Here is a 13,277-nt window from a genome sequence, read left to right as displayed (position 1 = left end):
GCCATTGCAATGAAAAGTTTCAGTTTACCCTTTAGCGAATGCAGCTAAGAGACTAAAAAAAAACCCTCCAAACCAAAAAAAAAAAAAAAAAAAAAAAAAAAGACATGTAAAATGTTTGGTGGATGGCTGGCATTCATTTGTAAGAGTTGGATTTTCAAAGCATCCATTGCCCCAGAGGAAGCTAGGACCAATTTAGAGTTGAGGGTGAATAGGTGGGTGGGTGGATGTGAACATTTATAACATGATATCTTTAGGATTTTTAATTTCTCTCATGAGGACAGTAGCAGCCAGCTCATGAAGCTATTGTTTGCAGTGGCTCTTAAACTGATACCTGGCTGGTAAACTCCATATGAACCAGATGTGGTGGTGGATGCCTGCCATTCTAGCACGTGGGAAAGTTGACAGAGATGGGTCATGACCTCAAAACTGCCTGGGCTGTAGAGCAAGATCAACACCAACAACCCCTGCCCCCGCCCCCAATCTTAAAAAGCTACAGGAAGAGAAGGAAGAGGGAGGGGGAAAGGGAAGAGGGGGATAGAAGAAGAGTGAGTGAGAAGGAGAGAAAGTGGGAGGAAGAGAAAAGGGAAAGAACACAGGAGAGCGAAGAGAAAGAAAGAAAAGAAGAAAGGAAGAAAGGCTCCTATTGGTGTAGTGTGTTTATGTGGAAGTGCAGAAGTTTCTGGATCTCCCTGCCCTGCCCGTTCCTGTTCTCAGCCCTAGATCGACTGAGCTTCAACAAGTTCCTATCTGAATAGTTCAGACGATTGAGAATGGGCGGTTACATGTAATAAGGGGTCTGTGGCACCCACCAGATTCTCAGAGGAATGAGGAGCCCTTGCTGGTTTGTAATCTCAGGCATGGAAACCACGGAGCAATGGGAGCCTAAAAGCCCCGTGCACAGGCACCACAGTCTGCCCATACCTCAGTGATTCTTAATCTGCAACTCTCCTCTGCTCCCCCACCCGCCAGGACCTCGAGGTGCAGGAGGCATTTCTCAACAACCCCTGTGCCTGTTGTTGTTGGGAAATTGTGCCTGTGTGGGAGTATTTAGGAAAAGCATCCCATAGCTTTGGGCATGCCCTTTCCATAATTTAGGTGACATGAGCATAGAAATTTATGGAGTAGCTCTCTGAGATGATTCTCCTAGAACCGGTTTTGTGACCCAGATTTTTCCAGAACAGCTTAATGATCTCTCTCTCCCTCCCCCTCCCCCTCCCCCTCTCAATACGATGTCCCCAGGCCTGGAGCTGTCATTGGCTCTTTGGCTCGAACGCTTTTTGGCTTCATTTATTTTTCTTGTGGGCCAGGGCACTCAACATGTATCTTTTTACCCACCAGATATTATTTTTCTTTCACCTTTCCCCTTTTTGCTTATTTTTGTCTAAACTCACCATTATTTTTTCTCTCTCCCCTGCCTATCCTCTCTCTCTTCCCCTCTTTCTCCCTCTCCCCCTCCCTCTTCTCTCCCCTTTTACTCATTCTCTCCCTCTCTCCCCTCCCTCTTTCTCCATTTCTCCCCCTCTCCTCTCTCTCCCTTTCTCCCCCTCTCACCGCTCTCTCCACCCTCCCCTCCCTCTTTCCCTCTCCTTCCTTTTTTCTCCTATCTCCTCTTTCCCCTTTCCTCATCTATTCCCCTCTCTTTCTCTACCTCTTCACTTCTCTTTCCACCGCCTATCTTTTCTCTCTTTGACTTACAATTTCAGAAGACTGACTGTCATGCCAGAGATGTCAAAGAAACAAGAGCTGGGACAGCTGTCCACCCCCACATCCACAGTCCAGAGCATGCTGTCTACTTCCATGGAGCTCAGTTTCGATCTTGCCTCTTTTTCAGGGCCTCAAACAAGGACTAATGCCACTCACAATAAGCTAGGCCTTCCCATATCAGTTAACAGTCAAGGAGCAGAGCATGCTAATATAGGCAAGTCCTCAATTGAAGCTCTTTTCTTAGGTAATTCTGTGTTTGCACATTGACAGATAATGTTGACTAGTACAACTTGTTCTAGTCTCCCTGTGCCTCCTGTTTGAATTTTGTTATCTTTCTATCATCTACTCTCTGTCTCTAGCCTTCTTGTCTCCCTCTAAACTTACAACTATGGAATGGAGACATTCACTTTTATCCGATTTTTTGTCCCCACACTGAATAAAGATTAAATAGTGGAGAAATCCAATACATTGGCTATTTCAGGGTAGAGTTGAGCCCTGAGTCACTGAACTTACTAAGACACTCAACTCTAGACTGGGCCCGGAGGTGTGGCTCAGTGGTGAAGCCTCTCTCTGCCTAGAATCCCCTAGTGAGGGGCTGGGGGAGTGGCTGAGCCCCTACCTAACATTAGCAAACCCTAGGTTCAATCATCACCACAGAATGAAAAGGTCTAAGGAGTTCTTTCTTGGACTTTCCTTTATCTCCAAAGATAAGGAATCTGTCTAGATAGAGTTTTTCATGGCTAGACCCTGTTAAAATGAATTCAATTTGGCACAAGTCTGCCCATATACATAACCAAACATTAACCTAACTTCATTAGTGGTGAATTGCAAACTGTATTGAGGTTATAGTGCACCAGAAAGTAACTATTCTGCTAGCAAATAACTGAATCACAGCCAAACACAGCAGCAACCAATCCCAGGCTGCCAACTACTACAACATGGCCAACTAAGAGAAGAGTGTAGCTGGTATAAGTCAGGTTATATCCATATGCTCAGAACCAAATGGCTCACCTCTGATTAACACTACTGTCTGCTGTAACTCTGAACTTTTTTCTGGTTCAGGATATTAACCATTATGAATGGATTCTTTGCTCAAATAGATGGCCATGATTTTGATTTCTTTTGCAATTTAACAAGCTAAGGAGTATTTAATGCAATCAGGGGCAAGTGTGTCAAGACATGTGCCATCTTCCCATTGCTCACAGATAAAGTCAACGCCTCCTCAGCTGTCAAGACCCAACCAAGTTCATGGCAGCATGCATAGATGGTGTTGGTTGTTCTGCTGCTGCTTCTTAAGAAAATGAATTTTCTTGGGTTTAGAGGCTTTTAAATACTCCTCCAAAAAGTCCCCCTGACTAGGATTCTTTAGTTCAAGACTCCCCTCATGGGGCTGTAGCAAGGTGAATGGGGTGGTTCAGGCAAGGCAGCTGGGAGAAACTCATTAAACAGGACCCTATTGCTGTTTGTGTCTCAGGGTGGGCCTGCCCTCTAGTGTCTGGGAAAGGAAGCACAGGTCTGTCTCACCTGTGGAGAAGGGCATGAAAGCTTCATTTGTCTTCAGTGCCCCATTGGCATCCAGGAAGTGCTCAGGATTGAAGCTGTTTGGTTGTTCAAAGTACCGTGGGTCGTGGAGAGCTGAACTCAGGATGGGGTACACCTCAGTGTTCTAGGAGACATTACAAGATACATAGATGTTAACATGCTCTGACTCCATATGCAAAATAGCCAATTCCTAAGAAACACAGAATGTTGGGAAATCACAGACAGGATGAGTTTGGTGATTAGCAGAGTTGAGTATGTTTATGGATGGAATAGCAATGAGGAATGGCAGCTGATCTCACCTTGGGGATCAGGTATCCTCGGAACAGTGTGTCTTTGGTGACTCTGTGTGGTAGACCAATCGGGGCGAGATCTGTAAATCTCTGAATCTCGTGGATGACTGCATCAGTGTATGGCATTTTGGTTCGATCATCAAGAGTCGGTGGCCGGTGTGAGCCGATCACCTGATCAATCTCCTTTTGGACTTTCTCTGCACAGAAAGAAGAGATAATAGACAGTGTCCCTTTCTTGGAAGAGATGCACAGTGACCCTGTTTTCTGGGATCCAATAACCCAGGAACAGTTCAGAGCAAGGAAACTCTGCTGAGAAAGACACAGTGCCCTTTTGGGAGCACACACCTGTGCTTCTTTCAAGGATCTGTCTCTCCAAACAGAGTCTGTTACAGTCTCTTTTCAGCAAGCTCCAGCTTTGCTTGTGAAAGAGAGAAAAGGAAAACCCTCAATAAGGAGCCATTTCTACTGTTTGTTTGCAGTAAGGGCTGGAGGGGGAAATGGCAAGAATGTAATGAATGTTATCAATTGTATTCCTACATACAATTGGATGTATTCCTACATACAAATGGATGAATCCAAACCTTGGATTTCAAGTTGATAAAAGAGTTAAAGGTGGCTGTTGTGCAATATGGTCCTTCAGCCCCATTCACTCAAGCATTACTGGACACAATTGTGGAGTAAGTTTACACAGACACACACAGACACACACACACAGACACAGACACCCACAGACACAGATACACACACACAAACACACACCCATCTTTGCAGGGAATTCATAGTTAAAAATCCAGGGGCTGGAAGGATGACTCAATGTTTAAGAGCACTGGCTGCTTGCTGGGGGACCCAGCTTCAATTCCCAGCACCCAATTCAGCTCACTCTTTGTAATTCCAGGTCCATGTGATCTGATACCCTCACACAGACATATATGCAGCCAAAACACCAAATGCACATAAAATTAAAATAAATTTTAACATGTAGGCTAATAATTTGATGTTATGTCCTCAGAAATAAAAGGGAAGTTAATTACTGTATGTGTAACTACATATAAAATATGAATATGTTGGTTGAGGAAATGGTTCAGCTAATAAGTGCACTTGACTTGAAAGCTTGACAGCCTGACTTTGACACCCAGAGCCCATGTGTAGGTGGAAGGAGAGAACACAATACACAAAGTTCTCCTTTCATGTCTCCATAGAGCTGTGGGAGGCAGGCTCACAATAACTTCAAATCATTTTTAAAAGTTTAAAATGTGTGGATGTAGGCCAACCAAGAAATGGATGAGCCAGTTAATAAAAGGAAAGATTGATGAGTGATGGAAATAAGATGTGCATTTTCCACCTATTACTTGTGATATTAATCAATTAAAATTAATAATTGGTTCATAAATACAAAAATAGTGAACAGAACTCATCAATGATCAATCGAATGTTAAATTTAATGAAGATTAATATAGGAATTAAAGCTGTAGTGGATGATAAATAAACTCACAGAGAAATGAGTGAGTTATTAGATGTATTAAATGGATACATGTAGGAATGGTGGACACATGAAGGGTGAATTCAAAGGCCAGCTGGAAGGATTAAGGAATGAAAAGATTCATATTTCAATGGACCAATGAATCAGTAACAATAGGCCAGTCAAATACCTGATCAAAGAATAAAACTCATGAGTTGATTAATCCAACTGAATGAATGAAAGGCATATCCTTGTGTGAATCTGAGATGAACAAATCAAGGATTAATAATCTATGGATATGAAGAAGATGGGCAGGTGCTTCAAAGATTAATAATCTATGGATATAAATATAGGCAGGTGACGATATGAGTAGGTGAATAGACTTATAGATGGATGGGTGGAAAAATGGATGTATGTATGGACAATAGATGTCCAGGTAGTGAATAGAATGGGTGAATGGATGAAAAGTGGATGAATAGAAAGATGAGCGCATGGAGGGATGTAAGACAGAAGGAAAGGAGGCAGGACAGGATGGATGGGTGGATGGATGGATGGATAGATAGATGATGGATGGATGTAAAGACAGAAAGACAGAAGGAGGGAAGGAAGGTTGAATTGATGTATGTATGTAGAGACAGAAAGACAGAGGAGAGAAGGAAGGTTTAATTTATGGATGGATGCAAATACAAAAAGACAGAGGAGGGAAGGAGGGTTGGATTGATGGATGGCCAGATGGATGGATGTAAATACAGAAAGAGAGAAGGAGGGGAGGAAGGCTGAATTGATAGTCAGATCAATCTTTAAGTGATAGGAGGAAACAACAGAAAACAGGTCAGCTGATTGCTCATTCACATACCACCACAGCACTGCTTTAGTTTAGAGCAAACCAAACAAAGCCTTCAGAGCTCCAGATGTAAGAGGCCCATGTCTCTCACCCCCACAAACCCGTGCAGCCAAAAGAGAGTTGAAGATCCCCCAACTGTCCACTCATGGTGCACCTGCGACATGGGGGTACTTGAGCATGATCAGGAAGCTGTAACGGAGCGTGGTGCTGGTGGTCTCGGTGCCAGCAAAGAAGAGAGAGAGCACAGAGATCACGAGGTTCTGGTGATGGAACTCTGTATGGTGGTTGGACTTCTCCTGGTTCCAGATGGAAGAGAGAAGGGAGGATCAGGGGTGGCTGAGCCCTTGCAGTGAGAAGCATGTGCCTCTCTAGTTACTGTGCTTATGTCTCACACTATCTGGACCACTGGGCATGTGTCCCCTCAGCAGTTCACACCACTTGTCTCATTAGCTCTTAGCCTCTTTCATTCAGTCTTCACTCGACTCCTTTGCTCTTTAGAATTTCACTTCTCTGTCTCTTATTTTATGAATATTTATGTGTATGTGACTGTGGGTGTCTGCAGTGTGTGTGTATGTGTGTGTGTGTGTATGAGTGTGTATCTGTGTGTTTGTATTTGTGTGTGTTTATCTGTCTGTGGCTCTATGTGTCTATGTGTCTGTGTTTGTCAGAAAAGCTAGGAGACAGCATTGGAGTCCATAGAGGTGGAGTTACATATGATTATGAGCAGCCCAACATAGGTTTTGGGAAAGGAACTCGGGTCATCTGCCATAGCAGACAGGGTTTCTAACATGAGCCTTCTCTCCAGACTCTGTGGTCTTGTCTGCTTTTCATTCTTTGACCTGTGTTTCATCCCCAGCCACACCCCTTCTCTTTCTCTATGTCACTTTCTCCTCCCTTTCCTCCCAGATGTTCTGCATCTCCTCCACTCTGTTTCTTCCTCTCCTCACCATCCTCTGTCCCCTCCCACCTTTTTCTCTGACAACATCCCCATCCTTCACTCTCACTCACCCCCTCTCTCATCCATGCCGGACTAACCTTCTCCATGCGCAGGAGGTAGGTATCAATGAAGTCTCGTGGAGCACTGGGGTCCAAGGTGGCCCTGTGCTTCTCCACACTATGGCCAATGTAGTCAAGGATTTCCTGTAGGTTTTTGGAGATTTGTCTGTGGGCACCAGGAAAGTACTTCAGGATGGCAGAGAAGAGCTCAAACACCTGCAAGAAGGAGAGACTCAGTGGGTCACGTGGACCTTTCGGGTCACAGGAAGTGGGCAGTGATCTTAGGTACTCAGATTTCATGAAGTAACACACACACACACACACACACACACACTATATATATATATATATATATACACATATATATATGCATATATATATGTATATGTATATATACACACACACATACACTATATATATGAGTGTGTTATATATGTGCATATACTATATATGTATATATAAATATATATACACATATGTATATATATATATGTGTGTGTGTATGTGTATACCATACACATGCATGCTTTTGAACTGTAGCTCCAAATTGTCTCTAACCTTTGTCCTACATTCTCTGTATCTCTCTTTTCTTTTCCTCTGTGTTCCTTCCCAAGTCCCTTTGCCAAATTGTCTTTGTTTTAATTTGTGGGTCGGGGAAGGGGGTTACAGGGTCTCATTTTAGCAAGACTGACCTTAAACTCAATATGTAGCCAAGGATCACCCTGAATTTCTGATCCCACCAGCCAAATGCTGGAATTTCATGTTTGATATACCACCAAACCCAGGATATATAGTGCTGGGGATGAGCCCAGGGGATCATGCATAAAAACAGTATTCTGTCTTCTGAACTACATCTTCATAACACATCATTGTTTTCTTCATGTATGGATGGCTCTGTATTTCTACATTCAAGTCTCTCTAACCTGTTAAACATGCCCCCTCCCTGCCTCCAGGTCTCAACCCCTTTATTTCTCCATGCTGTCTCTGTCTTTCTTCCAGCCCTCAGACACTCCTTCCTTCACCTACAAAGCAATCTCTTGTTTCCTCTGCCTTGGATGCTCCTCTTTTCCCACCCACTGACCTGGCTGGACAATGAGTTCATGAGCCAAAATGTCTGGTAGATCAGATTCAGCAGATGCAGGAATTGGTGGTCTTTGTAGTCAAAGCGCTCTCCAAAGACAATGGAGCAGATGATATTTGCTACGATGCACTGGAAGTAGAAGGTGGGGTTCAGAGGGGCTCCTGGAGGATGAGGAGGCAAGACAGGAGACAAGAGATATAGGACCATGGGGATATTTGAATTTATTTCCATCTTGTGAGGCTGCTGACATCACTCACTACTCAAAGAACAGCAACAGCAGCTAACCTCACTAGCACATATGATGGACCAAGCCCTGTTCTAAGCACTGAATGCATCATTTTATTTAATTTCCTCAGGATATCGGACATAAGATGCAGTGTTGTTAGCATACAGAGTGGGAAGCTAAGTTCACTAAGAACACAGCTACTCACAACTGGGGTCAGCATTCAGACCCCCAGGAGCTGAGAGGGACTGTAGGACTGTGAAAGGCAGCCTGGTTCTTGGTTGAGCACAGGCTGGAAACCCCGGTGACCCTGCAGGGACGGTAGGTGGTTTGCCATGCTCCTAAATACTAGGCTCCCATAGATACTGCAGCCCTCCATAGATTTGTGGCCATCAGTTATGTAAGGGCAATGCCCTAAGCCCCTCCACAAGTAGAAAAAATGACCACAGGTGACATAGCCTCAAGACAGATCTCCATTTTAATGAGATACTTAAAGGCCTGGAGGCCTAGCCAATAAACTCCCCTTCCCAGACACTCCTTCCTGCAAAAGGTATTTAAAACCATGAACTGCCTCTTTTCATTGGGATCCACCATAGGGAGCAATGGACCAGGCCTTCGCCTAAAGAGCCAGCCATCTAATCTCCCACAGAAGGCCTCTCAGTGCTCCACCAAGACAAACCAGTTGTCCACTGGACAAACCAAGGACTCCTCCCCACAGGACCCAGATGGAGCTCTCCCCTATTTTCCCCTTTGGCCCTGGGTTAGATCCAGGCTGTGGGTCCTCACTCTGTTCTCAGCTCTTCCGAGGCTCCTGTCGGTGTTCAAGAGCCTGAGAACCAGATGACCCTTGCAGGGCCACGGATCCCCAAGCCAGCTCCAGCTGTCCTGCACCTCAGACTATGCTCCCCCATCCCCTGGAACAGTGTCTTGTGGCTTCCCCATAGCCCGACACCCACCTATGTGGGTTAAGTGCAGTCAAAACTCCCAGGTCCTGCCTCCACCAGTGGCCTGAGCCCTGTGGCAGAGTAGACGTGGGTCACTCCATAATTCTACAAGGGACAGCATGTATAGTTAGTCTCTACAATGTACCTCCTCCCTGGTCACCATTCTGACTCTGAGCTGATAGTTAATTCCCAGTGGCAGGAAAGGACAGAGAAAGGTTCGGGGATTGCCTGTATGGATTCACAAGCACAAGCCCTGCAGGTTCCACTCCCATCTACCAGTCATCATCCCTTCTCAGACTTCTGGCTCTGTGGTGTTTCAGAAGCCATCAGGACCTGCTGTCTTTTGCAGGCCAGGTTAAGTCATGGACCCTGGTGGTTGTTGTCTGTCCAACAATATTGGGCCCTTCTTGCTCTCTCCCTGGAGCTGGCTTGTCTGTAGTCTCTGATTCTCTGTAGAGCCTTCTCTGAGGCTAGTCAGTTTCACTCTCAGCCTTAAAACTTGTTTTCCTTTGGATCCTTGATCTCTATGACTTGTCTCTCCAGCCATTTTCCCCAGTCTCTGCATCTTTCTTCCTCTCCTGCTTCTGCATTGCCATCACCTCAGCTCTCCTGAGAAACATCAATAAGAGACTGCAAATGCCTGCTGTGAAAAAAAAGGGAGCTACAAATCAAGGTCTGTGTCTCCAAGTTGCCCCTGGAATCATGAAGGACCCAGAAGTGCCTGAGAATTCTACCAAACTACAACTCCCATGAGTCTCTGTGCTCACTGATTCCCATCAGCACAAGAACAAGGAGAAATCACAGTTTCTGCTTTGAACATGTCTGCAGTTCTTCCTGCTTTCTTCATTTTCATTTACCTAAGCTCTGTATTTGCCTTTGACTAAGACCAGTGGTTGTCAACCTGTGGGTCATGATCCCTTGGAGATCAAACAACACAGGGAATGCCTGAGTCAATCAGAAAACACAAATATTTACATTATGATTCCTAATAGTAGCAAAATTACAGTTATGAAGTAGCAAAAATTTTTTCTATGGTTGAGGAGTTAACACAACATGAGGAACTTTATTAAAGGGTCATAACATTAGGAAGGTTGAGAACAATGGGGCTAAGACCATTGTGGGGTAGGGAGGGCATGATGAAGATTAGGACAAGGTGGTCTTGAACTCTATGTGTAGTAGAAGATGACCTTGAAAATGTCAACATCCTGCCTCCACTTCTGGACTTCAGGGATTACAGCCACACCCCACCATGACAACTATATATGGTACTAGAAGCATTCTCCAACTCACCCACAACAACAGTCTAGGCCAGGACCTCACAATGTGGACAGGACTGGCCTTTAACTCATGACCATCTTGTCTCAGCCTTCTGAGTTCTAAGATGGCAAGTATATACCAATCACACCCAATTGACAGATAAAATTAATTCAAAGATTGATTTTTCTATATACAAGTGACCAGCATGGTTAAACTATGTCTCTGAGATATTTGTGGATAATATAAACCTCACTTTTCTTTTCATGTCTCTGTATTTTTCTCTCTCCACATTTATCCCTATCTACCCTTCATGCCCTCATCTCTCTTCTGTCTCTACTGTCTTTCTCTACCCTTGTGTCTTTCTTTGGTTGTGCCCTCATATCTTCTTTATGCCCACTCTCCAAGACTCACCCTTGTATTTCTTCAGTTCCTCCACCAAACATTGGGCCTCTTCCTTTATCCGCTCCTCCACACTCCGCTTTCCCATCCCAAAGTCTCTCATGGTGGCCAGAGAGAATCGCCGAAGGGTCTTCCAGCGTTCCCCACTGGAAAAGATCACACCTAAGAAAGTAGGGGAAACATGGGAGGTTGGGTCACATTGGAAGTTCAGAGAATCCCAAGTCCTTTCCCATGGCTTGGATCCCACCCCTCAGATTCACCTTCCTGGGTCACATCCTCCTTTTCACCCTGTCCCATATCTCACCATATCCCTGAATAATTGGATCAAGCACAGCAACTGTCCCCCGGCCAGAGAAAGCCTCAGCTTGGTTCACCAGAGCTTCCCTTATGGTGTCTGTCCCGCACAATATGACCACGGGCCTCGGTCCCAGGTGTACTGTGAACACATCTCCATATTTTTCTTGAAGCTGCCAAACCATAAGGGCACCAGGATTGTGGCTAGTCAGCACAGACATTGTTGTTAAACCGTTAAAATGCTTAGATACAGATTGATAAATAGGCATATCCTCTCCTGGCCATCCTTCACCTTCTGAGGACCTAAGAGTTGAAGGGTTATTTCACTACCCAGCAGGTCTGCACTATTGGCTGCATGTTCTAATCAATGCACCAGAACTGTAGAGTTTGAGTAGGGCTCTAAACACATGACTATAAACTCAACCTTGAGGAGGGAGAGGCCATATAATGAGTAGTTATGTTTGGGTATGTATCCAGTTGGAGGCCTTCCTGGGCTACCTAAGGCCCTATCTCAAAGCAAAATAAATAGATATGGATCTATATATAGATATGAATATAGATACAGATGTAGATATAGACCTATGAACACACCCTTCAGTCTGGCCAGCAGTTCCCGACATCTTATCTAAATACCATGCCTCCTGAAAACAGTCAGAGAGAATGGCCCTGACCCATTCAGTGGGTTACTTACTTGGGAGGGAAAATGAATGACCCCTGCTGGTGGTCCTAACTTCAAGCATGTCTACAGTACAGATCAGGAAACTATCTGGCAGTACAATCATCTCTGGGCATCTCTAGGGAATTGGTACCAGGAATATCCAAACCTTCCAGTGCTGAAAGCCCTTGAATAGAAGGTGCATGTTTGCAAATAACCCACCCTCATCCTCTTGATGAGGATGCTGTGGAAATGGTCAGCACACATGTTGTTTTGGGAATAGTTCTATGAAAAAACTCTATATGTTTGATGTTGATGTATTTATAATTTTAGGTGGGGTCACAGCACCATACCTTATGGAACAGTGAAAGAACAATCTACAGATCAGATAAAAGATATTATATAAAACTTGAAGGAGGATCATGAGTTTGTGATTAGCCTGGGAAAAGTGGGGCAACCTTGTCTCGAAAGCTAAATATAAATGAATGATTATGCCAGTGAATCCAGGTGGCTGATCTGTTAAAAACCAAAGGAGGGCAAGAAGTTGGGATTGCTACCACTATATCTGCTCTCTTAATGGGCCACCAGGTCATGGATAGTCATTGATTATTGCACATTGATTATTATGAACAAGTGATAATTTAACACAAAGTACCACTTGTGAAGCAACAATACAGAGACTGGTATAGACAGTGCCAGTGTCCTTAGCTTGTATAGTGCATGGTGTTTATATCTGATTAGCCCTACCTACCTATCCACCTACTCACCTCACCTCCCACCCTTCTCCTCTTTGTCCTGGAACACCTCAGGCTAATCTCTTTTGTTGGCAGGAGCAAAACCTATAGTTGATACCTCTGACATTTTTCTTTCTCTTCTAGAAAAGACAAGCTCCAAGGAGTGAAACTACACACTTATACCTCAACACCTTCACACCTCTCGTGTTCTAAGCACAGTGTCCACAACAGTTCCAACAATGGAAGACTTGCCTGTCCATCTGAGTACCATCATTATGAGACAGCATGTCACCGTTCACTCAGTGACCTTCCCACCTGAATCTACAGCCTGGAAGGAGTTCCTTGCTCTTCCTGCTGAGTGACCTCCAAGAGCAAACATGGGCAAAGCCCACAGGTCTCAGGCCCTGTGGATGGCTCACCTTTATAAAAGAGATCAGAAGGCCCCGTCTGTCCATCTGCAAGAGGTTCCCCAAGAAGGGCAGGGGACGAGGTCCTGGTGGGAAGTGACCATGGGTCTTTGGCTTACTTTGGCTGACTAAGAATAACAAGAAGCCTGTGGCGAGAGCGAGAAGGAGCAGCACACTGAATTCCATAGTCCTGGTCTAATCACTTCTGACTTCAGTGCACACTCCAGCAGGATCTTTTATGGTGAACCTGCCTTCCTACTCACTTATGCAACTCCAGCTATTCCCGCCTCTTTCTCATCATTGTCCAGGTGTGTGAGCACCCATACTTCCTGTTTGGGCTGCTGGTGACCTGCTCACTCCCCATTCCTTACCTCAACCCTAGATGTTGGCAATGACATCATGAAATAGATACACAGGACAAAAGGGCATTAAGAGGAACATATTTTGA

General features: G+C 44.7%; 1 protein-coding gene across 1 annotated transcript in view; it reads right to left on the bottom strand.

The window, feature by feature from the left end:
- Positions 1-13,060, bottom strand: part of LOC110298729 (cytochrome P450 2B19) — a 14,595-nt gene extending 1,535 nt beyond the window's left edge. Inside the window, exons 1-8 of the mRNA XM_021168140.1 lie at positions 12,842-13,060; positions 11,044-11,206; positions 10,752-10,901; positions 7,917-8,077; positions 6,875-7,051; positions 5,994-6,135; positions 3,546-3,733; positions 3,229-3,370 (exon numbers count right to left, since the gene is read on the bottom strand). Of these exons, the coding sequence (XP_021023799.1) occupies positions 3,229-3,370; positions 3,546-3,733; positions 5,994-6,135; positions 6,875-7,051; positions 7,917-8,077; positions 10,752-10,901; positions 11,044-11,206; positions 12,842-13,015 (1,297 nt within the window). The 5' untranslated portion in view covers positions 13,016-13,060. The remainder of the gene's footprint in view (positions 1-3,228; positions 3,371-3,545; positions 3,734-5,993; positions 6,136-6,874; positions 7,052-7,916; positions 8,078-10,751; positions 10,902-11,043; positions 11,207-12,841) is intronic.
- Positions 13,061-13,277: the final 217 nt, after the last annotated feature.

The sequence above is a fragment of the Mus caroli genome, chromosome 7 (assembly GCF_900094665.2).
Source record: "Mus caroli chromosome 7, CAROLI_EIJ_v1.1, whole genome shotgun sequence".
Classification (NCBI taxonomy): domain Eukaryota; kingdom Metazoa; phylum Chordata; class Mammalia; order Rodentia; family Muridae; genus Mus; species Mus caroli.
The sequence above is the reverse complement of the archived record's forward strand: the minus strand, read 5'-3'. Positions and strand labels throughout refer to the sequence as shown.